Source organism: Miniopterus natalensis, chromosome 14 (assembly GCF_054644295.1).
Source record: "Miniopterus natalensis isolate mMinNat1 chromosome 14, mMinNat1.hap1, whole genome shotgun sequence".
NCBI classification, from domain to species: domain Eukaryota; kingdom Metazoa; phylum Chordata; class Mammalia; order Chiroptera; family Miniopteridae; genus Miniopterus; species Miniopterus natalensis.
Genome location: NC_142094.1, coordinates 50877108 through 50902740, shown reverse-complemented (window position 1 = coordinate 50902740; position 25633 = coordinate 50877108). Strand labels below are relative to the sequence as shown.

Sequence of the window (25633 nt, the reverse complement as noted above, 5' to 3'; positions counted from 1 at the left end):
GGTGAACGTCAACAAAAAGCCAAGGCAGGCACTGTGAACCTCAGCAGCACTTCGTACAAGGTGTCCGTCGCCTTGTATCCGTAGTTGTCCCATAGGTGCTCGTAAGATCTTTCCCACCTGATTGCCAGCTGCCTGTAGTTCTCTCCCTCCTTAGAGCATGGCTTTGGGTAAACGCAAAGTAGATTAACGTAGTCTCGGCATCCTGCTCCTGCGGAGTGGGGAAGGGCGGGCATTAAAGGGCCTTCGCGCTCTCCTAAGAAGGGACCGGGCGTGCGTGGTGGCCCATGACGGAAAGTAAGTGGAAAATGGAAAATGTCATTTCTCTGCTCGCTCGCCAGGCAGAGCTCTGGTAAGTTTTTTTGTAAATGGTCAATATTTGAAGAATGACAAGAGCTGGAGCTCTTCAGTGTCATTGTCTTTCTGTGACTGTGTCTTCTGAATGGTCAGACAGGTGGGCAATGCCAAGGCATAGGGGAAATCAGTCAGAACGTAGTTAGAGGGCTTTTTCAAAAGATTTCATACAGAAAACCAAAAGACGTGCCTTTTCAAGCATCTGCTGTTAGTGATCAAATGCCATTTTCCCCCTTTCCCCTTGACATGAGCTTTAGTCTTCTGGTGAGACCTCTCTCTGTCGATTTTTTTTTTTTGAGGAAAATAAAAGACTTTATGGAAATCAAAAGTGAGCACTTGACCATTTGCTGAGGAAGTAAATGTAGGTCAGACATCTTCGGGAGAGACTGAGTGAGGACTGCCACCTACAGCCAGAAGGCTCCTTTCCTCCTGTCGCCAAATACGGATTAAATCGTTTTGACCCCTCTTATTGGCAAAATGCTTTGAGAGGTCACAGCCTATAATCTCTTCTATATCTATATGCCTTCTCCACCCTCTCTCTGCCCCATTTTTTCCCCTTTTCTTTCTTTTTTTTCCTTTTTGCCAAAGAACCAGATTTTTCCAACTGTGCTTTCAAGCTGGTTTTTCTGCCAAGCTGAAGGAGAGACTGCACGTGCTTTCGACAGCCTCACCGCAGGGCCTCGCTTCCTTTCTCTGTAACACAGAAGCAGGCATGCGTTAGGGAGAGATGTGAGAAGTGATCTTCATTTATAGCATAGGCAAGAGGGTAATTTTGTTTGTCGTAACCTTCACAGAGGATTCCAGAAGCAACGGCTGCGGACCCACTGGGTTATCGAATGCATTTAGTTAATTGCTGGGTCTCTGTTGTTAGCCTGGCTATCTGAATGGGCCGAAATCGTAATTTAGGTTAAATAATTGCACATAAGGATCATCCTCAGGAACATGGATCATCTGTAAAATTTTGGGTAAAGAAGGGGTTGGAAAGAGGGAAAGCATGTGAGTAATCTGTGCTTTTGAGGTTGCATTGCGTGGATTTGGGCCGCTCTGTTGCAAGACAGCTCTGGGCCTTTGGAAGATGTTTGATGGATAGAGACCCTCAGCAAGTTAGGTCTTAATTAGAAGGAAAAATGCAGGTAGGAGAGCAAAAGGGGTTCTTTTAATAATAAACAATGTTTATTTAAAATTCAACATGTTAAAATGTTTAGAATTGCAGTGTAAAATTCCAAATATTTAAGGTTGAAACTCCAGAACAATAGTTCAGTTTTTCAAAGTATATTTATTACCTTCACAAGGGAGAGACCTCTCTAATCTCTGCCTATTGAGCAAATAAATACACTTTGGGAGCCATGAGGGACTCTGACAAAAAGCAGGCGATCCCTGTGTGCCGTTTAAGCCTTGAGCACAGGTCAAGAGGCAGCCAACCAGGCGCTGTCCCGGCAGATAAGGCAGGCCCATGCGAGGCCTTCGCCATACAGCCCAGGAGGGCGTTAACTACTAACCCTGGGACCCAAGCAGGAAGTCACTGCCTCGGGACGATACAGAATCGCTTCATAGCGGCGTTCTCAAGAAGGGGAAGGGCATTTGTCAGCTCCAGGCGGGACTGTTGCGCCACGTGCTGTGATAAATTACTTAATGTATCTGAGCTCTGATGGGAAGGCACCTACGTGTGGTAGCTGTAGGGAAGTCTAGTCTATGCAGCTCACGTTTGAAAGGACTGTCCTCTCATGAGGAATAAAACAGTCAGCGCTGTCCCTCGTTATTTGAGATTAACTGGCTGAGAAATCCAGTCTAATGTCAAATATCTGAGAAATGCTTGGCACTTGCCATGTGCCAGGCAAGGTGCTTGAAGCCTTGGATGTATTGTCTCATTCCTGCTTGGGAAGTAAGGGCTCTTAGTACTCTCTCCTCCAGCCTATAAATGGAGACGTTGAAGCCCAAGGAAGTCAAAAGAAGAGAGAGAAGAGAAAGAAAACCCCATGTGATGTCACACAACCAGTAGAGCCAAGATTTGAACCAAGTTACTGGACTCCAGAGCCAGCCTTGTCACCTCGCTGTAGTATATGACACAGAGTTGTGTTTTATGCCATTATTTCATTTTAGACAGGAAAACAGAGAGGGGCTATGGTACGAAAATAGGCAAGCAAGACTAATCCACCCGCAAGCAAGACGACCGTGGAGGTGAATTTTGCAGGAAGGTCGGGAGCTCAGCATGAAGCAGGCGCCACGGGTGCTGAGTGCAGTGGAAGAAAGCACCGTTTGGGCCTCTCCAAGCGACATCTTGAGCATTTCTCAAGTACCGCTGAGTAGTTGGAACATGCACATGGCCGCGGCCGCGTGGGTGATCTCTCTAGCAAGAGCCAGAGCTTCAGTGGGTTTGGTGAACATTGGCTTCACCTTGAAAACTATCTGACTTTAAAGATCTAAACTATTTATTTTGGTGACAGAGAATCTGGGCCAGGGGTATACCAAGTGGAAGTGCTTCTGATCTGAAAGCCTTTAAGGAATCAAATGAGACAGAAGTTCAGATTGGTGGGTAATTCTTCAAACCTCTCACCCAACAACACTAGTAAATGAACCCGATAGATGCTTCTGAGAACGCCCGAGTAACTCCCTGGACCACCTGATCTAGCGAAGGAGGAAGGCAGAGAGAGACAGCTGGCTCGGCCATGGGCCTCGTCTCTCCAAGGAGTTCTTCATCCCTGCGAGAGAGCACTGGAGATGCCTTCCCGCACGCACGTGCTCTCCAGCTGTATTCCTGAGCACGCACCGTGCAGGGGAGAACAGAAACTTCAGAGCCATCCCAGGCGCATCGTTGCAGCAAAGGCAGAAAGTATCCCTGACCCGCATTTGGCAGAAAGTCAGGATGAGTAACGTGGGAGAGACCCCAAGGCTCAGTGTACACGTGGTTATGCACACAGTGTCCTAGCTGCTTGTTAACGAAAACAGGCCTTTGTCATAGCAACGCCAGTAACTGAAGACATCTGACTGTCCTGCATCCTACCCCACCCAGCACAGGGAGCCAGTGCAGGGTCCTTACCCCACCCCAGCACGGTCAGCTAGTGCTGGGTTCTTATAGAGCTAATGACAGTAAAATATTTTCAGTTCACAGGCACTCTTTTCTGCTACTTGCTCTCAATATTTTTCTTTATTTCCACCTCATTTGCCCCACAGCTATGTTGATGGGAAATGGTCACAGTTATCTTACACTATGGGGAAAATTTTAGTGCCGGGATTAAGAGCTTGGGCTCTGTCTTTAGGATTCAGATCCTGCCACTTGCCTACCTGTGTGGCTTGGAGCTATTGAGGGGATTAAATGAGATCATGCCTGGGAAGGGCTCAGCACTGGGCCTGCCACATAGTAAGTGGGCAATAAATGTTAGCTGCTATTGGCATTCTTCTGTTGTTACTTAAGAAGTTTCACTTTGACCTTGGGTTTGGCAAATGGTAGCTCCTGGTCCCTGGAAGCCAAGGAAGGCCTGTGGTTCATTAGTCCCCACAGGGTGCATGTTGGCTCAGCTTTACCGAGGGTGGCATCTCTTTTTAAAGGAGGGAGGCACTTGGTGTCAGTCCTGTGTTTTGATTAGGAAATGGATCAAGGAATTGGACTTTTTTGAGTAGTGTTATTATGTAAATCCTTCCTTTCTCAATATGCTCAGAATTGGGAATTTTCTCATATTGAGATGCGCCTGTGGTTGGAAAATTGTAACCCTAGAAGGAAGGTGCTTGCACGTGGCAGGGCTTGTGCGGGAGGGGCAGACGCCCTGAGCCTGGCACAGGCCCACCTGTACACAGTGTGAGTCCCCAACCCCATCCGCCCTGGGTGTCTTGGATGCCAGAGACCCTGGCCGAGAGGATTCACTCTTACTGTCAGAGTGAGTCTCATCACTGCCAGCCTTGAGTTGGCCACGTGGGGATGGCTCTCATTGTTTCAGATGTGAATTCCTTAGTGATGCCACATCCTAGTTTCTAGAAGTTCTTTTTGGCTCACATTCCTATTGAAGTTGCTAAATACTAGTAGAAACAGTACCGAAGGGGGAAAGGTCCTTTACCTAAAGTAGAACTAGAAGTTCTTTCTCCAAGAAAGAGCTGTCCAGGGGAGTAAGAAAGACCTCCAAGACCACGCCTTTGGACGCGGAGGTGGTGACCGGGGCTGTGGTAATGCAGATGGAGAGAAATGTGCTTGCAGGCAGAGCCAGGTGCTGTAGGGGACAAGGGAGAGAAGGTAAAAAAAAAAAAAAAAAAAGCCCCACCTGCATTTTCAACTAGTTTTCATTTACCTGTCTCTCTAGTTATTCAGAAAACTTACAAGTCTTTTTTTTTAACTAGCTTGGTTTAACCAGCAAAGCTTAGGGACTCGGGCCAGTCTTAAATCTGAAGCCATGGCCTGAAATCTTACAAGCCTCTGTCTGTTTTACAGCCTACCAGGACTTCCTCTGAAAGCATCTATTCCAGACCGGGCTCCAGCATCCCTGGGTCCCCAGGTCACACGATCTATGTAAGTATCTACTTCAGGGCTCTAGAGACTTCTGGGACAGTGAGGTAGCAGGTTGTAACAGCAGAGTGGATAATGCAGAATAGAATAATTCAGAATGACTTCTCTTTCCGTTCTGAGACCCAGCTTTCATTTTTGTAGATTAGCCTTCACGGTCATGTTCTCTTTCAGGAACTTAACTTTTATCTGTGAACATGACCATCAGTGGAACATTTAATTTTTATCTGTGAACGTGACCATCAGTGGAGCAATCAAGCAGACCACCCATGAAATGCAGAAGTGTGACGCAAAACTTAAAAAACTGTTGCGCCTAACTTGCAGATAGATATTTGGGGGGTTAATTCTATACTTTATAATGCTGATACTGAGTGTTCTTAAATTCTGCCACAAAGGTATTTAAATACCTAGTTTATGAAATATGCAGTTATTTTTAGCCACCTGGGAGGATTTTCTGACCATTTTTTTATATTTGCTTCTCTGGAATAAATTTAGGTAATTATCCTGAAGGTGCACAGGCTTCTGTACTTGATGAATTCCACATTGACTTTCTCCTAAGCTTTTAATTTTTTTGATATGATTAGCAGGTGGTATAAATGGGCAACTTTTTTAAGAGTTCAGCTGTGCTAAGCAAAGTGTTTTGGTTTTTGTTTATTTTTAAGGTGGTCACTTTTTGAGCAAGTTAGGATGAGCACAAACAACAGTTCCCCGAAGATGAGACTGCAGAATAACTTTTCTTTCTGTTCTTTGCCAGGCAAAAGTGGACAATGAAATCCTCGATTACAAGGATCTAGCAGCCATTCCCAAAGTCAAGGCCATTTATGATATTGAACGTCCAGATCTTATTACCTATGAGCCTTTCTACACTTCGGGCTACGATGACAAACAGGAGAGACAGAGCGTGGGGGAGGTAAGAAGTTCCTAGAAGCTGTGTCGTGCAGCAACTCCCTTCTCTTTTGTCACATGCATAAGGACTGCCGATTGGAGTCCAAATAAGTCAGAGGGTCCTTTTGAGTGCACGCTGTTTGCAGCCTTCCATACCAGCTGCTTCGAGGTACTCAAAAGCCTGTCCCCGCCCTCAGGAGGTCGTGGAGAGGTAGGAGAGCAGACCCACCCCACAGGAAACAGCGGCGAAGGATGAGTGAGAGCCTAGGGGCCTGGCGCGCTGAGGGGAAGCCAGGCTTGTCTGGAGAGTCCCTGTGCCGCACAGAAGGAATAAGGGAGGGCGGGTCTCCTTGGGGTGGGTGGGAGGCGGATCTGGGTCTCGGGGCAAACAACTATATTTATGGGGATCATGAGGGGAGAGAGTACGCCCCCTAAATTTTGACAGCTGCAGATAATTAGAATGGGAAAAAATAGGAAGAAAACCGAGAGAATGGTGCCAGAGAATAGGACAGGAGCATGAGCCAGCGTTCTGGATTCAAAATTCCTGGCTTAACATGGGGACTCCACATGCCAGTTGTATGACTGGCCATGTGACAACCGTCCTGACCCATCCTGCTGTCTGCCCAGAGCCTCTGAGCCCCGTGGGGTCTCAGTTTCCTGCCGTCACCTCCTTCCCAGGTCTCTTGGGCGCTGGTCTGTGTCCCCCTGGCCTAAATTATTTTTTCCTCTAAATTTTTTCCCCTTTTATTTTTTCAACTGGAATCATCTATAGACTAACTTGAGTCCTCTCAGATATACGTTGCTCAAGCAGTGGGCTGAAATCAGCCGTTCGACCCAGGTTAGAACCGACTAAACTGTCTTACCATCGCACAGCGCTGTGAGATCTTAGGTGAAGAAAAAGCATGAAAATGCGGTGATTTTGTTTAATTTGTTCACAATTATTATAGAATATTTCTTTGTAATTATATTTATTTATAAGTATAATATATTATTCTTTTTATTCATCTTCCAATCAGGACTTTACTCCAGAATACAGCTCTGCATTGAGAGGGTCCATTGGGCAGGGAAGTGATACCCGTTTTCATGTAGTGCCACCTAGTGGCCGGTCGCAGAGCTGTCGCTGCATCTGCGGCCGCCCAAGCGCAGGTTGACTGGCCTGGGTGGTTCGGTTGCCTTTGGGCCCTGGAGAGTTTAATAGACAATAAAGGGCAAAGGGAGGTTCCTGAGCAACCTGCACTGGGGCTGATCCTGGAGAAAGTGGATTGAGAATTTTCTAGTGTTCAAGTCATACAAGCAAGGGGAAAGTGAGTTGCTTTATGGTGTTTGGGACTTTGGGGTGTTTCTGTGTGTTTCCCAGTGGCTCCATTTTGGGCAGTAAAACAAAAGAACTCAAGAGTTTGGACTCTGAAGCGAAGATTTCTGGCTTTGAAACCAGACTCTGATAGGTACTCACCATAAGACTTTGGGAAAAGTACATATTTCGGTCTCCTTATCTGTAAAGTCAAGAGAGTCACAGTACCTTAAGAGGTTTTCTGCAAGGATTAAGTGACATACTTAGATTAGAATAATACCTGGCACATAGTAAGTGCTCAACAAAAATGCTGGCTGCTATCGTAATCGGCATCGTTACTGTCAGAACCCGGAATAATGACCTTTGGGTTTCTCCGAGCAGAGAACCTCAGCGGGGGAGAGGGGTCCCCCACTCAGAAATCAGACATATTAGTGAACTCTTCCCAGTACATGGATCTTCCAACTTAGAAAGCTTTCCAAGCTGTTCGATTATGTATTCCTTTAGTTATTAAGACTTCTTTCATAGAACCCTTATATTGCCGTTTTAGAAACACCGGCGGAGTAAACTCGAGATTCTGTGTGCCTCAGGAAGCAGGAGTAGGGTGGGTCCAGACGCCTGCTCAGCAGGCTGCTGCTCCCAAGGGGCCCCCGAGGCAGCTGCAGCCGCAGACTGGCCATGGGGCGCGAGGGAGTCTGGCGTGCGCGAGAGCCCGCAGCTTCTTGTGTATTTGGAGAAGGGGGCAAATTCTGAAACTGGGAAACTCACCAGTCGCCATGGTCTTCGGAATGCTTTCTTTGCACCATTTCTAGTTGAAATTGTTGTGCATTTTAATTGTTAGCATTTCATTCATTCATTTAGGAAATATGTGTTGAGCCCCTGATATATGCCAGGAGCTGCTCTGGTCACTGGGAATGCTTAGTTGTAAATGAATGGAGCCCTTCCCTTCATGGAGTTTGCAGCCTAAAGTGTGAGACAGACAGTAAACAACAGATGTATAATATAATATTACAGGGTGATAGTGCTATGAGGGAAAATGGAAGAGATTAAGGAGAAAGCATGCCGGGCTGGGTGCTACTTTAAGTAGGAGAGTCTCGGAAGGCACTGTGGGGTTGTACATTTGCGTATGGACCTCACTGAAGATGGGGAGTGAGCCCTGCTGGCAGGACAGAAAGTGCAGAGACCCCGAGGTGAGAGAGAGGGTAAGGCCCATTGATGGCCCCCAGGTAGCCTGTGTGCCTGGGAGGATGGAAGCCTGAAGGTGAATGGTGGTGAGGTTGGCAAGGCCACGAGGGTAGGATGCCACAGACCTGGTCATTACAGGCCTATTTTAGTCATCAAACCATCTTATGTTATTGCTGTGGTTATAGTTTTGTCAGTCGTCCTATGTACAGAATTCTGTGTTTCAGTAGACAGTAACTCATGGGAGCAAACAGCGTATTTTAGCATATAGGGCAAGAAATTCTTATTTGTCCAGCTCAGTCACCTAACACATTACAACATATGCCCATGGTCCTTAGGCAGAGACAGGCACCACAGTCACCCGGGGACTTCATCACTGTGTACCTGTCCCAGCCCCACTCTCAACTTACTGAAGCAGGGGACAGGGACAGGCAAGGGGTGCTGGCACGTGTATTTGGAATAATGCCTCCAGATGATGCTGATATGCAACACTAATTAAAACTGATAAGTTAATAAACATAGTGATTTTAAATTCTCTTTTATTCTTCTAGTCTCCAAGGACTTTGTCTCCCACTCCATCAGCAGAAGTAAGTGCCATCTTGAAAATTATAATGAGTGGAACTGGGGAGTCACTCGGACCTTTCCTAGACTGGGATTTGGGGGGAAGGACATTAAATAAAAGAAGAACTGTGTGCAAGATGATGCTGACTGTAGGGCTCGTTGCATGTGAGATGTGACTGTAAGACACAGCAGTAAATCTCTCTTTAAATAGAGACAGGATTAAAAACAGCCTAAGCCTGTGCCTCTGAGTCGTAGGAAAGGGTTTGCAGGGAGTGAGGCCACTTGTCCCAATGTGGTGTTACTGTTCTCCACCCACTGGAGGTGTGTGCCCTAATTTACTTGGTTATTCCCCAGTTTGTTGAGCATGTAACACATAGTTTTGTCTTTATAAATGGTGGTATTATAAATATCTTAGAGTAATTTTTTCCATTTAAAGATCTTTTTTTTTATTATTTCCTCGGGATATGTTTCCCAAAGTGAGAAGTAGAATCACTGGGTTTGAGGCCACCACCAGCCCATTCTCCAGGAAAATCAACTTCAGATGGCACCAGATGAGTGTATGGACAGTGAGGGCTGGAGGTCAGCACGGGGCTGAGGTTAGGGTCGGGGGGGGCCCGGGGCCGGGAGGCGGGCTCTGACTGTACGAGCTACACTCACGCACGCGGCCTCTTACCCGCGTGGAACCTTCTGAAACGCCCCGCGCTTGTGGGAAAGGGAAGCGGTGACACGTGTCCTACCTTCCTTATTCCGATGTGATAAAGCGACGTATGTGAACACACTTTATAAAGCTCAAAGCCCAATATAAACGTAATCATTGCAGATATTCCCTCTGATCCCAGAGCTCCATCAGCATTGGCGTTTATAACTCTGACCTGTTAAAACTGTGTTAAGTGCAAGCACCGCAGGTCTTGAAGAAACGCAGTGGCCACGGAATGCACGTTTGCATGGTATTTAAGGTTTTTAGGGCCCTGCAGGGTGTCCATGAACAGGTGGCCACGGTGGCCCCGGGCAGCTCTTCTGGAACCCGGTATCACTTTACCGTGACGCTGGCCCGAATGCACGCTTCGTACTCACGTTTTCTCGCCCTGTTTCCAGGGTTACCAGGACCTTCGGGACCGGATGATCCACCGGTCCACCAGCCAGGGCTCCATCAACTCGCCCGTGTACAGCCGCCACAGCTACACTCCGACCACGTCCCGCTCTCCCCAGCACTTCCACAGACCCGGTAAGGGCCGCTGTCCCCGGGACTCACTCTGTGCGATAGTCCGTGTTTCTGTGCGATGTCTCTTCCCCATCCCTGATAGCTGGCTGCCGAATACACAGCCCTCTTCCAGAAAAGAAAACTTATATCCAACTATAGGTAGCATTATATTTTTTCTTAAAACAGAGTTATTTTATGGTGATACTCCTTATGGTTTATTAACTACATGTTGACAGGGAATGACTGGAAACAAAGGAAGTTGTGGGGGTTTTTTGTTTTGTTTTGTTTTTTAGTCTCGCAGAAAATCCCATCACTTTTAGACTTAAAATGAAGATCTCCAAAAGATATTTTTATGTGCCTTTTAGACATGTCAGCATCATCTAAGATCCACTCTTGGCCATTTGTTGATGGGTTTATTACATTTCCTTTATTTATCCGGGCACGTGGTTGAGCGCCTCCTGGAATAAAGCATTGCATGCAAGCTCAGGATCGTACGTAACTTCTACAGTTCATTCCAACCCTAAGATTTTGAATCGGACTTGGAAAACATAAAAGCATTAAAGATGTATTGTGGTAGAGAATATGAAACAGCAGCGGACTTCAGTTCACCTTTCCCTGTGCAGAATTTGGTCCCTATTATGGGTGTCTCATGGGGAGTAAACAAAGAACGGGAACCCAGCGCAGATCCCGAATTCCCTGAGAAAGGATTCCCAGAGGAAGCTTTGGGCCTTTTAAACAAACTCGGTGAAAATTTCATTTTAAGCTTTTTGCTTCTGCACAGGCTGGTGAGAAGAAACCCCCTCATATGCTAACGTACTTTACAGAATAAAACCAAAGGAAATAAAATGTTAAAAGGCTGCAATCTTTCCGTGAAAGCCATAGATTTAATGCTCGTAGAGGACTGAATGTTTGCTATCTGACCCTTTAGGAATGTACAGTTTTCTCGACGCTCAGCATTTGCTGAGGTACACTCGTTTTCATTTGAAAGGGAATGGGAATTTTCAGGCAACGAATTCCTTTCTCTTTTCATGCACAACGATATCCATTTCACTCGTGCCCTGGGCCTGGGCCCGGATGTAAGCCCTTGTCTGTCTGGGTGACAAGAACCCCTTTATGCCGCTGCTCCTGTGTGTGGGCATATTGCTGAGATCACTGAGACCCCAGCTGTGACCTTGTCCGAATGACACAGGGCTGCCGGGAGATTGCTGCAGAGACCTCTGAGGGGCGAGGGAGTGGCCAGTCAGGGACAGTGTCTCCCTGAAGGTCATGTCCTGATCGAGCGCCAGGAAGTTTCCCTCTGCCCCAGCCGTGGATCTAACGTCAGTACCCTTTAGAAATTGCCACCCTCTGCGTCCCTCCCTCTGCCGTTCGCAAGGGATTGCAGATACGTGTAATGCCAACGGTTAGAGGTTATAAGTGTTCCTTCCAAGGCCTGCCCTTGTGAAGCGAGGCTGGCGGGGTCCCGAGAGCGTAGCTGCGGTCTGAGTGAGCCCCTCAAGCTCCCTCCGTAAGTTCCAGATGCCAGGTGGAGACGCGCGTCCCCAGGCCTGGCTGCAGCTTTCGCGTCCGTCCCTCCTCCGGGACGACAGCGCTGCCGCTACGCAGTTCTCGGGGTCCCACGCGGATCCTTGCCACCCAGGGAACATGAACAGGTTTTTGGTTTTTTTCCTCCATAAGCAAAATAAAATTAAACCCCCAGTAGGAGAAGTTCGCAGCTTTGAAAAAAACAAAAAAAGAATCTGACCCTTACATATACGTACTTCTTGTCAAGGTTCCTGAAATGACGGTCATTGTTTTTACACGTGTTCCAGAGGGTTCTGGTTTGTCAGTTGCTTTTTAAAAACAGCTCTTTTTGAGTCTAAATGACGTGCCCGGTACTGGCTGACCCGGAGCCGGTGTCATCCTAACGGAGGGTGTCCCCGTGACCGTTCCTTCCCGCCCAGGCCATTTACTCGCGGAGGGCGACCCCGTCCCGACCTGAAGCCGTGTATCTGCAAATTCCCCGCCTTGCCCAACCCTCGGCAGGTGCTCCCTTAACCCTCTGCCTTCCTCCCCTGCAGACTCCTGATTAACCGTCTCTGTTCTCTCCCGCGGGACGCCGCCGCTGGCCCTGCGCCCTGCTCCTCCCCGCTCTTCTCCTGTCTCCGCCGCCCCGCCCCGCCCCCGGCAGAGCTGCTGTCCCCCGGTGTGCACAGGTTGTCCTCCCTGCGCACCGGCAGCCTCAGCTCCGCCCACAGCGACTCCCGCCCCAACTCCCCCTTCCGACACCACTTCATGCCCCATGTCAAAGGTAAGAGGCAGGCGTCCCAGGCAGCGCCCCGGGAGTGGAGATTTATTAGCAGCCTGGCGAGGCTAATAAGGCGGATCTCCGAGAGGTGGCCCGAGCCGTGCCCCTCAGCATGCCCGTGCGTGTCACCACTCCGCCCGGCAGTGGCTTAGAACTGGCGCCGCATCTCCCCTTAGGAGGCGCGTGGCACTTCTAAGGGCTCTCGGCGAGGAAGTAGGGAGTGTGGTTAAGACCGCAAGGTGTATGATCCACTCCGTAGAAAAACATATATTATTATTTTGTTTTTCTATATGGCAAAAGCAAAATATAATATATAGCTGGGGTATGTGCCTGGTTTTCATATGTGATGTGGCTCAGCGAAACCCAACAGTGTTTAGCAACAGATCCTCCAAAGCCGTCTTAGTGGCAATCCGCCTCGTAACCGCTTACCGCACTAAAACGTCCGGATCGTATAAAAGAAGCTACGGCAGCGGAGCTTCAATGTCTCAGTTTGAGCCAACCGAGTCATCTTCTTTTGGCTTGCCCTGGTTTCTGCATGACGGGGGAGAGAGGCTTTGCCGTCTGTCTGTCCCTGCCCCCCATTTCTTCCCGTTCCCTTTGCGGCCTCCCCACTGTCTCCTTCGTTGCCCATATGCTTCCATGGCAGTCCTGGATGGGGGCTCCTGTTCCCCTCCATGCGTTGGGGAAGCCAAGAGCCCCAAAGGGGTGAAGAAATCGGTAAAATAAGTGTGAGCTCCCAGAAGGGTGCCAACTCACTCTTCCCACAGTCTTGATTTGAACCAAATTAACCAATGAAAAGGGGCAGCAGGCAAGCGCAGATGTGGCCCGAAAGGATTCTACCCTGCGTTCCAAGTGCTCCTTTCACTAACGCTCTTGTTGCGCAGCCTAAACAGTGTTGCGTTTGAAAGATCGCTTGCAGCCAGTCCGCCCAAGCTGTTTTCTTTTTTGCTCTCTTGGATTTTGGAGCAGCTGAGTCCTAAAATACAGCTGTGCCGCACCGATCCGCATGCAGTCACTCATGCGTGCTATTCCTGCCTTTTCTGCGCCATGAAAATAATGTTGCTGACATGCTTGTTGAAGACACACTGTTTGCCATTAACAAAGAGAGCAATCTTATCCAGTAGATGCAGCACTTTCTAAAATTGACAGATTGCTTAAAGTGATGATTGCCCATGAGAGTTTTGGAGGAAAAAGCGTTTCTATGTAGATGTCAAGATGATACCTTAGACAAGTTAATGAAAACCGTAAGAAATCATTGCAAAAACTTCAGAGATGTATTTTAAAGAGGCTTTCATAGAGTCACCCTTGGCCAAATCAAGATTTTGTTTGTTGTTTGTTTCTAATAGGCAAGAGAAAACACATTTTTTTATTCATTAAGGTGTAAAGTGCCTTGTCTGGTTCTGTTGTATCCTTCAGAAGATACACTCTTTGTAGAAAGAAAACTGTCATGTGCCCTATAAAGTTCTACAGAGTTTGTCCAAATAACACATCAGGAAATATAATCCCTTATATCTGTGAGTAGCCTTTGGAGAGATGGATGGAACGCCCATATGGCCACTAGAGTCCTGGGTTTGAGTATTATCTCTGTCACTTGCTAGCTGTGGGACCTTGGATTGTTGGCCTAACTTTGTGAGTGTCATTTGTCATCTATAAAACCTCTCTCAGGCCATTAGGGCGTGTGAGGTCAAGTGCCCCGGCCTGTGTAAGCACTGAGCTCACGTCCATCTTTGGTGCCCCCTCGGCCCGGTGCTCTTAAAGCACTTTGCTCTTCATAGCATCTGTGAAGTGGGCCCAGGACAGAGCTGAGGCCCTGGGCCCGTGACCCAGCCCAGGGCAGCTCCTGGACCAGACCCCAGGCCTTCCAATCCCTTGGGCAGATGAGGTGTGTGCATTTTGGTACAAAATATACATAGAGTATAATTTTTAAAGCAAACCTTTTATTGTCCACCTCTTTTTAACAAGAAAATTGGACTCTTACTGAGGGTAAGACAAATGGCTCTTTCAGTCATGTAAATTACAAAGTTAACAAGTTCTTTTCCATAGAAATGTCAAATGGTTATAAACAGCACAGCACCTCTGTGTGCCTAAATGGTGCTTTATTCAAAAATATGGATATACTTTTCTGTTTTCAGTCTTAATTTGAAGTTTTTGACACAGTCAAATATTATGGATTTAAATTATAAAAAACATTAGGCTGTGAGGGATTAGCATGACCCTGAATTTATCCTTAAAAAACATCTAATAATCTCTCTCCCATTTTCTTTTCACTGGATATATATCCATAGTTTGTTCATATGATACAGGTTATATACCTCAGAAAATATAATGTACATCACAGTATATGCTTCGTTTTAAAATTTGATGAGCTTTTTGCTAAACTACAAAATGAATCATGGAAAATTTGTATGTTAATTATATTGCTCTAAAAGCCTGATACAGTTGAATGGCTAAATGCTGATTCTCCAAAGAATTACTTCTTGGTTGTTGTGAAAAGAAGCCTCTCTAGCTTTTGGAAATTTTGGCATGGAAGGAATTTATGGCCATTTGAGAAACATGTGGGCAGAGTATCCCAGGTTTTCCATGGCCCTTCATTTGGACGTTTCCTTTTTATCTTGGAGCTTGTGTTGTGGTCTCAGAGGAGTTTTTAAAACAAATGTAAGCTGGAGAGCTTGAGCCCCCCAGGGTAGGATGACCATCTCAGGAACGTGTAGGCAGAATTACGGGGCCCTTACCACCCTGGCAGCCCAAAACCCAGCCTCCCGCTGCCCAAGCCCACTCCCTGGTCCCTGTTTCTCAGGTGCGCGGCCCAGGCCCCGGGTCTGAGCCGCAAGCGCCCGCACGGGTGGAAGCTGACACATCACAGGCCGGCTCTGCTCCATTGGCTTCCCATCCGCTTCCCATGATGTCTGTCTCGTTTGGGGGGGGTCCGTTTTTCTGTTTTCCGACCTTCCTTGCAACCCCATCCTGCATTGGTATGTCACTGTTGGGCCGTTTGGACAAGCGCATGCCTGGAGGTTTGGAAAGTCGGTTTTCGCTTTGTTTTGGGGTCTGCTTGTGCTGTGTTTTCTGCATTTCTCTTCCCTCCCCTTTGAAATACTGTTAGACGGTTCGTCTGTATCTGTGAAATATAAGTCAGATGGGTGGCTATGGTCCAGAGAAGTCTTTGACACTTGCTAAAGGGAATCGTAACACTTATTAAAGCTTTAGACAGGAACTAGCAATCAGGAAACTCTGTCAAGAGTTTCTAGATGCAGCCGCTTTAAGGTCCCCTCACAATGGCCATTTCTATTTTGGAACATGAGCTCTTAGAGCCCAGAAAGCTAAGCGGTGCTCAGCAGGTTCCACAGCAGACACATGCACGGCCGTTCCAACCAAGTACATGTCTTAGAATTTGTCACTTAGGCTCACAGGGTGTCAAAAGAAGACTGAAAGTGAGGACAGAGCTTTTGAGTTTGTTAAATAAGTACAGTGAGAATTCTGCAAGTGGATCATTTTCCAAGGACTGAAAAATTGGCTTATTAGATTGACATGGAAGGAGCTAAAACTGAAAGCCAAGAAATATATACTTTTTTATATGGTAGCTTCTTGTCACAATCGCTAAGATCACCAGCATCTTAGAGTGAAGCAATACAAGGATTCCTTTAAAGGAACAAAGTGGCTATGAGTGTGATATACACATTACATTACAATACATACACTACATTATTTGTCAAGTGTCTTAACTCTGGGCTGATTGATGATGATGATAGTAATAATACCTTTCATATAGGCTATTTTATCTGATGTCTCATACATTACTTTACCTAAGTAATGAACTAAGCACAAAAACAACCTTTTAGAGCCCTCATCAGTTATTTCCTTCCAGATTAAATTAAACGTTTTATCACTTAAAGATAGGGTATTTACGTTAGCAAAGTTGGAAACAGGCCTCATCTGAGAATTTTTCTGTTTCTTTGAAAAGTGCCAGAAGTGTGTAATGCCTTTGATATTCCACGGGCAAAGAATGGGGTACTTAACATACGCATCCCGAGACCTCATTCCCAGTGAGCCCCCGTGACGTGTGGAAATCATATCGTGCAGAATCGCTTCTCTGGCTGAGTTGCTGAGTCTCTTTCCCTCGTGTTTAAAATGTTTTATGGGAGGTTTTAAATGATTAGAGAGTTAAGTCTACTTACAAAGACTTGAACATACGAGTGCTTTTTTCCAGGAGCTAGACAAGTCAGTGGTTGCTGAAGATATGCAGCCAAATAAAGAATGTTGCCCAACTGGAGGAGAGGCGCAGCATTCAGCCAGAATGCACCCCCTGGGGGTTCAGAGAGTGGGCAGCCCCATCCGAGAAGGGATGGGCTTCTTTTGCCACCTGCCAGCAGGGCACCTGAGTGGTAGAAAGATTTTTAATACTTGGGCAAATGCCAATTCCAGTAACCTTGAACCTCTGTGTCCCGTATATGCAGATTATATGCAGTATCGTGTGTGCACATGACACTGGCTAATAATTATCAAGACAAAATTAATGGCATTTCTTCTGATTAGGTATTATAACCAAAACCTGTGCAAACATTTCCCTGAAATAGCTGATGTTGTGCAAGTAGCAGGCGGTTAGAGGTGAAGCAGTGGGGCAGGGCCAGTGGGGTTCAGAAACAATAGCTGCCGGTGCTCAGGGCCTGCAGAGAGCATCTTCCAAAACAACCTCAAGTAAAGCAAGAAGGCTGAGCCTCTCTAGAACTTTTTTTGAGGATAACCCACAAAAATTATAATGATTTTCAGTTCTGAGTTACTCTTCTGAATAATTCCTCATGTTTATAGGAATCAAGAATTCTTCCGAAATGAAACAATTAAATTGGGGCTATTGAGGATCGACACTAATGGGAAAGTTATAAAAACGGGGTGTGGTTGTGATCCCACTGCTGCCTTTAATTAAGAGAAAGATGACAGTCCTGCAGCGGTGTGTGTTCACTACATTAGGCCATTAATAGCTGAAGGATTAATTAGTGGGCCTCCTTCAATCATTCATTCGCAGACATTTACTGGGCACTCACTCCTGGCCAAGCCCTATGCTCAGAGGGATGAGACCTAATTCTGATTCTTCCTTAGGTTTAAAATAGGATTTTATCTAAACATAAACCAGTCTTCCTCCCCCTGCTTGCCTCTGCCTGTGTTAATTATATTAATTTTAATGAGAACTGGTTACTTCTCTTTAGGGGAGAGTAAATGAGATAACATTTTTTTAAATGAGCTTTTTAATAGATCGGCACTTTGGTGTGAAGCTTCATAATTTTTAGAAGCTACTATATCTGACTTAAGTAGTAAAGTCTAATGATAATATATTGGGCGCTAGATGCTTAAGTGGCATGAGGGGAAAAAAAAGAAAAAAGTTCCAGAACATAATAAGTGAAAACCTAGACTATATATTTGAGCCAGTTAACAAATTCAGATCTCATACCTGAAATATCTTACTGCCCATTTGGTACAAATCTGTGCACTGATTACCCAAAAACACACATATTGTGAAGTTAAAACTGTATGAAACGCGTTATTTTAAAACTTCAGCAATTGACATCTTTCATTTTTTTGCTGGCCAGATTTAGACCAGTTTGACCTACTTAAAGAAATTGGCTCTTGTACACCTAAAATTAATACAATGTTATATGTCAATTATGTCTCATTTTAAAAAATAAAAAAGAACACAGTAGAAAAAAGAAATCGGCTCATGCTATATTTTTTGAAAATCTATGAGTATTTTAAATTGTCGCCATCAATAGATAAATTGATCTGCATCAGAATATAAAACTTGTGCTTCAAAGAACACTATCAAGAAAGTAGAAGACAACCCACAGAATGGGAGAAAATATTTGTGAATTATTTATCTGATCAGGGACTTACATTCAGAATATGTAAAGAACACCTACAATTCAATCATAAAAGTAATTACATTACCAGTCATTAACGTTTGATAGTCCTACATCTTCGGGTGTGTCCTGGGGACAGGTGTTTGGCCACATGTGGGGAAGGAGGACAATCTAGGGCAATAGCAGATCCCTTCCCAGTGCTCACAGCTCAGTTCACCCTGCAGTCCTCGTGGTCAGAAGGGAGTGGCAGGGGCAGGGTCGCACTCGAGGCTGTGCAGCCAAGCCCCAGCAACCCTTTCCAGACTCCCCCCCATTCTCTCCTCCAAAAACACCAGCTTTCCAGCCAGCGGCCAGCCCCCTTGCCCCACCCACTACGGCCCCTCCATCCCTCCGTCCCTACCATGTCCCAGCCGCCTGGAAGCTGAGCTGCCCGCCCCCCACCTGAGAAGTTTACTCGCCCACGACCCTAGTTCTCATAGCTCCCTGTGGCCTTCCTGAAGGACCGATGGCGCACACCTTCAGCTGAGCGCCGTAATTTCTCCGATACCTCTGAGGACTATGACACGGCATTACTTACGTGTCTCCCTAGGCAGACTCGGGGCCCCTCGAGGGCAGGGCTCCGTGCCAGTCATCTGCCTACCCCCAGGCACAGCTCCGCGCCCAGCCGGAGCAGCTGTTCAGTAAATGGTTCACTGATGCAGTTGCCAAGCTGGACGGAGCCTCGCCTTTGAAGAGAAAGGGGGAGAGAGGAGTAAATGGCCCCACATACCTGGGAGAAAAGGGTGACTCACCTGGTGTATTTCAAAGTGAGGAAACAGAAAACAGGCTGCAGCGAAGGCATTTTGTGTTGCCGCGGGGAAGGCCTTCGGTTCAGAGACGTGCGCCCCCCCCCCCCCCCAGCCTCTGCCGTCCGCCTGGCAGGGGTCGTGTTTGGGTTGCGCACCCCACTTCACGTGCTTGGGATTTCGCCGTCTAACAGCCGGCCGAGCCATTGGCAAGCGCCTTCCATCCTGCTCACGAGCTTGCCGCCCGCCCGCCGCCTGTCACGGCCCAGCCGCGTGCCGTGGGAAGGACGCATCGCGCTGCGGCTGCTTGAGCTCGGTGCTTGAACTCAGGCCCCTTTGGGGCAGCGGAACCGTCTGCCCCCTTTGCGAGCCCCGTCGATACGTTGAGTTGGTTTCTTCCGTCCCGCGTTCTTGGTGTCCCTCCTCCCCTCCCCGTGGGTCGTTTTGAATTTTTATGACGCTCGCTTTGTTTCCTTTACTGCCGCCCCTCCTCTCATTTTGTTTTCTCCATTCTTATTGGAGGCAACGAGCCGTCCAGCGGCCGGAACTCCCCTCTCCCCCACCGGCCAGACAGCCGCCCTCTAACTCCAACTTACGCTCAGGCCCCTAAACATTTCCATGTTCCAGGTAGGAGCCGACACGGTCTATGTCATGGTGTCCTGTCACGGTGTAGAATGTAGCTTCGTCACCTCTGTCTCGTCTCCATTGCTCATGCTCTTTACATCGGGATGCACACGGTTGACAAACCCTAAATTGCAGGATCTGACCTCGAGGGCCTTTCATATATGTTATATGGGACACGCCAGGATTGCATAGAAGGTTTAAGTTTTCTCGTTATTTTTTGAAGGAGTGTGGGAGGCAGAGAGTGAAGGAATGAGGGTCGAGTTGTTTGGTTTTTACTAAAATTTTAATTTCACCTTTATATCAGCGGCTTCTAAGATACCGTGCTGTGGTCTGGTGTCACTGACTAATTATCGCCATGGCGATCTGGTTACCATCCCGTTCTAAAGATGGAACCACGGTGTCACTCCAGACTGCTTTGATTTTTCCTGTTTGTCCCCAATGTGGAGATTCTTTCCATGGACTTTTCTTCCCAGAGAGCTGTAGAATGGGGTCGACTGAGTGGTCTTTCTGCAACGTATAACTAACCACCCACCCCTGGAGCCCACAAAGATCTTTGCAATTTAGGCTTAGTGCTGCCAGCTTCGCTCTGTGGTCACAAGCATTGCTGTCACAGCACGAATAGTAATTTGCCACCTGGAACTGGGAAAATCAGAACCCATCGATATCATTATGTTTAGGATCCGCTCAATTTGTAAAGGAAGATTGGTCATCCGAAGTTAGGATACTATTTTTCCATGGGAAGTCCATTGTTTTGCTTCTTTTAGCTCCTGAAAGTGGTTTAATCCATGACCCATTATGTTAATGCTAGTGTACGTATTTGGGATCTATAATAATTTTTTCCTCTTGCCTTTCAAACGGGTCTAATAAAACAGAGGCGACTTCAATGAGATTCATAAGAGCTTCATTGAACCTTGAAAATCACTGGTACGCAGTTGAGCCCCCCCTTTTTAATTTGTGCTCAAAATGAAATGGTAGCATAGTCAAATGAGGTCCTATAAAAATATATGAATAATATTTGGCATCTCAGTCTTTTTCTTCTTTTTTTATCTTTTTTAAAATTTGGCCGATAGAAATTAGGAGTTAGTCAAACATCCTGGTACCACATCAGACTAGCCTTGCATATAGAAAGTGTTTCTGTGTTTTAAAAAAAAATACTCTTAATTTTACTACATTGCTTTCCACTGTTCCACTCATTAGTTGAAAAGTAAATTGAGCCACTGGTATCTACTGGGAGCTCAATTTCTAGACAGTAGCAATTTGGGGATTTTCCCCAAACTGGTTATGTCTTCCTCACCGTAGAGTACTCCACTGCTTGTGTTTCTTCCTGTTTTAGTCCCAGTTTTAGTGAACTGTGTATTTGAAATAAATGGCCCATGAATTAATGGCATCTCTATATACTCTAAGATGTATTACAAAGGATTTTCATATCACTCGTCTGTAGTAATTCACTCATTCCCGTAATCTCTTCTTCCAATAATCTCTTTGTAATACAAGTTGACTGTCTGGGTTATTTTTGTTCAAGAATCTTCAGTTTGGTTTGCCTCTTGGTTGGTCTGTTTTTCCCATTGCTGAACGGATTCCCATAATCACACACCTTTGCTTTTCATTTCCACAGATCAAGGGATCAACATTTACCGAAAACCACCCATCTACAAGCAGCATGGTAAAACCCGCTTTCCTCCGCGTTAGCTTTTAAACGGCAGTGTCCACTCCCTGAACTCCTCTTGCTGTCCTCTGAAAGGCTTATCGGCTGCTGCTCTTGGGAATCCAACCGGGGTGCCCAGCGAATTGTACCTTGATGTTCTCCTGAGATGCAGATATTGTGAGATTGGTGTTTCTAGATGGAGGACACTTAGCTTGGTCAGGAAGCTTCTAGCTCATTTCGGAGCCCATCAAACTAAGTGTCATCCCATTGATTGAGAAAGGGAAGGACTAGCCACACGGTAATTTACAAACATCCTAATAAGACATAATATTTTCCTTTGCCATTAAATAATCTAACCAGCCTCTATAACAATTTTGATCAGCTTACAATTTAACTAATTAAAACTAGTGAAAGCCAGCTACCTGGGGAAATTAATTTGACTAAGCCCGCATCAGCTTGGCTGTCTAGTTCCCAGTTGCTTACGGAGCATGAAGACACCTGTGCCCAGGTGATGGAGTGGACAGGACACACGCTGACACGGAGGTCCTAGCCTTCGTCCCAGCTCCTCACCTAAATGGCTCTGTGATTGAGGATGTCATGGACACAATTCCTCTGTCCCTTGGTGGTCTCATCTGTAAAACCAGTGAGTTAGGCCAGTTTGTCTCTGAAATTCCTGCAAACAATCACCGCTGTGGATCTGTAATTGCGCTTTCCTTGTGTGGGAAATACGGAATTTTGAAACCAACCCAGGAAATCCCATCACTATGTGCAAATTACATTTTCCTCTGCCATTGATCTTTAAAGATTTCTCTGCCATAAATCTTTGTGAATGGATTTCTCTAAAGCCAAGACTGGTCTTCAAGTGATTTCAGAAAATTACACACAAATGGTGCCTGGAAATTTGAAGGCTGCCTTTAAAATGTAGCTGACATTAACGTGTCCATAGGATTAGGATGACATGAAAAGCAAATAAAGTCGGAAAAGCACAGGGAAAAAATTTTAGGCCTACATTCTAGGGAAAAGAGAGAATATATGTACTGTAATGGTTATGGAACTATGATTTTCTCCCTCATCTGTTTTTGTGGGGTGTTTTTTTTTTAAGATTTTACACCACGTGCTTGCTTTTTAAGTTTGTTAACATTGTTTTTGTTTTTGTTTTTTTTTATGGTTTAATGTGTTCTCACCCACTCATTAACATGTGAATGTTTACTGACTTCACCAATTCTAATGAGTAAGTACTGTTGGAAGTCATGCTTTTTCTTTTCAATTTAAGAATAAGTTTCCCAGGGTTTGATGTATTAATTTAGTATTTTTAATACTACAATCTTTAGGCTGCCTCTCTAAACAAATAATCAAATACTTAAGACTGAGGATTGGATAATATTAGATTTATTTGGAAGGGATTCATTGGCTTATTTTATTGAAATTTACTTTGACCTTCCTCTGTCTTTCTGTCAGACCCTTGTAATTAATTAATGAAGAGTAGCACAACCAAAGGGATTCCATGCAGTAGAAATAGAGTCCATACCAAACACCGGCATCTATGCCCTGGTGCATTTGGAAAGTGCTAGATTTGAATGAAGTCACACTGTTTTTGGTAATGCAGAAATCATCTTTAAAAAGCTAATACATTTTGTAATTCTTTAAGAAGAGGGTACTTGTGCAGTGTTTTCCAATTGGAATTTTTTTTTCTCATGAGGTTAATGATTTAGAGAAACACTGTGCAAAGCCTGGCCAAGGCCTTGTTCCTTTTTATTACAAAGGAACCTAAAATTGAGACCTAGACGTTTTCCACAGGAATGGGGACTTGGCGCTGAAGATTCTAAAAGTTATTTCCAGATTCAAAAACCTATGAGCCCAGGGAGAGAGGAAGTTTTATTTAAAGCATTATAAATATATTTTGAAACGTTAGTAACAGCCCAGGTCATTTTGCAGAATGAGCCAGAATTAGGAACTGACCACTTATCCTGGTTGGTTTGGCTCCATCTCTGTGTTAGATTTGGGGCTCAAAGCCAAGGACTCCTCTAAGCAGAGCCATTAGGAACCCTGTGCACTAATGCTGCTGCTAGTCTGGCCGTTGTTGTTTTAAAGTTGGATGACTCAGTGTATTCGCAGACCCTTGAACAAAACAGTGAGTGGGTATAGCAAACCTAAGTCACAACGCCAAGTCCCTGCAAGCTGAAAGTGGATTTTCCCACTTTCATTTCTCCTGGGACTCAAGGACACATATATAATATATAAGGATTAAAATGAGCTGGACCAATATATTTGTGGCTAAGAAGCCAAAAGATAAAACCAGCCAGCCCTCTTATGACTAACAACTACCGTCAAATGACAGTATCATGCTTTTAACTTAGCTCTTTAAATTCAAATACTAATTCAAGTGTCTAATTGCTCTAGGAGTGTGTCCAATAGAAATTTCTACGGTGATGGAAATGTTCTGTAACTGTGCTGGTGTTCAACACAGTATACACTAATCACATGTGGCTATTGAACACTTAAAATGTGCAACTGAGGGAACTGAATTTTAGTTTAGTGATTTTTTTCATTTGATGTTATTAAATTAAATAGCCACAGGTAGCTAGTATTGGACAGCACGGCTGCAGAGCAGATGTAGAGCAGGTGTACAATGAAGCTTTGTTTCCGTTGGAGCGTCAGGAAGATGAGCTGAGCTGTCGCTGGGCACTGCTGAGCGCCTGGGCAGTTGATAACGGCGATAAGAGAGCAAGACCATGCGAGTGGGTTTGCCACCATGGCCTTGTGGACCGGTAGCTAAGCTCCCCCTGATTCTGCCTAGATGCAGCTGCCTTGGCAGCCCAGAGCAAGTCTGCAGAAGACATCATCAAGTTTTCCAAGTTCCCAGCCGCCCAGGCTCCAGACCCCAACGAGATCCCAAAGATTGAGACGGACCACTGGCCTGGTCCCCCCTCCCTTGCTGCCGTAGGTATGCAACTGTTACAAGCTAAGCCAACTGGACAGATTGCTAAGAGGTCTCAGAGTGAAATGCTTAAAAATATGCAAGAAAATGTGTCCTATCATAAAGGTTTCTAAGAAAAGTATGGCCAAGAGGTAGAACAGTGGAAAGAACTAATGTGGTATTAACGTGTGTGCGAAAACGCTTCCGAGTTACAAACCCCCAGTTACCAGAGCCTTGCGCTAACCAAATCGCCAAGATGCAGAGCTGGTCTAAAACAGATGATGCGTGCGGACCCTCAGGAGCATTACTGCTAAGTCAGTAACTGTTTGGAACACCTCTTGGCAAGAACGTTGTTCCATATAATTAGAAATTAATGGGTGAATTAACCGAGTGTCCACAGAAGCTTCTTTCGGTCACATTTGTTTTAGACGATTTCTGGTCGTAATTGCAGTTCTCGTAACAACCAATCTTAACCCTGGAGCACTTTGGCTTTTCTTACAAAATCACATTTCCATTTCTAAGACGGGCTCCTACAGAGTACTGTGTGTTCTGAAGTTAGGTGATTTTTACATCCATCATTTCCATGATTCTGTGCTACGATGTCACGTTTCAGCTGTTTCATTCTTCACTTTGAACCGCCAATTTGTGCTTCAGAATTGTGTCTGTGTCCTCCGTTACTGTGTTGTCAGTCATGCAATCACCTGGCCTAAAAAGTGGTATTAGCAAACTCAGACGCTAATCCTGAAAATGCAGCGAATCGGCTTGACAAAGATACGACTCCCTTATCACATTTCTGTTGACAACCTCAAAGGCCTTCAATTTTCCAAAATTTCCAAATTGTTTTCATCATGCTATTGTTTACTTTTGGAATAATTTTTATGAGCAATTTAAGTAGATTTTACATGTATGGAAATAGTGGAAGGAGATCCATCTCTTGGGTTCATTACTCACGAGCGTTCTCTGCATGATATTGACTTGAGACGCACCTAAGCCTTGCAAACTTGTGTTTATTCACTTTTATTAGTATAAAGAGAATATTCACCTTGACATTTATGATATTAGGAGCTAAGAGTCATCAGCTTTTCTCCACCAGGCAGTTTGGGGGGCCTTCGCGGTTCCCGGCTCAGTCACATTGCTTAGTGGGGTTCCCACGGCAGCCAGACTCAAAGGGGGTCGGAGAATTAACATTTTGTTGTGAAACTGTCAGCACTAAATAGTTTCAAGCTCTTTGGGGTTCCAAAACGAAGACAGCTTTTGGTCCATTAATCAAAATAAGAAAACTGAGACTATTAGTTTATTTTGATTAGATTAGCAAGCTTTCCTGTTTCCTCCCGCAGCCAGATTAATCCAAGCAATTTAGGAAAAACAGTCATTATCTTAATTTTCCAACCATTTAGACAGATCCCTCCTTTCCACCCCGACTCCCCTTTACCAGGCAGCTTTAAAATTGTACAAGATTTGCTAAACTGTACCCAAGTAAGGCACTTTCTAGCTATATTGCTGTATTGAGAGTTTTTGTTGAGTTTTTATTAGTAGAAAACTTTTTTGTGATCATTTTTCAAAGGATTG

At 45.5% G+C, this 25633-nt stretch overlaps 1 protein-coding gene across 1 annotated transcript in view; it reads left to right on the top strand.

Moving 5' to 3' along the window:
• Positions 1-25633, top strand: part of ABLIM1 (actin binding LIM protein 1) — a 208949-nt gene that overhangs the window by 171463 nt on the left and 11853 nt on the right. The window contains exons 10-16 of the mRNA XM_087823971.1: positions 4769-4846; positions 5595-5750; positions 8747-8782; positions 9852-9981; positions 19401-19505; positions 21118-21165; positions 23945-24091. Coding sequence (XP_087680097.1) covers positions 4769-4846; positions 5595-5750; positions 8747-8782; positions 9852-9981; positions 19401-19505; positions 21118-21165; positions 23945-24091 — 700 coding nt within the window. The remainder of the gene's footprint in view (positions 1-4768; positions 4847-5594; positions 5751-8746; positions 8783-9851; positions 9982-19400; positions 19506-21117; positions 21166-23944; positions 24092-25633) is intronic.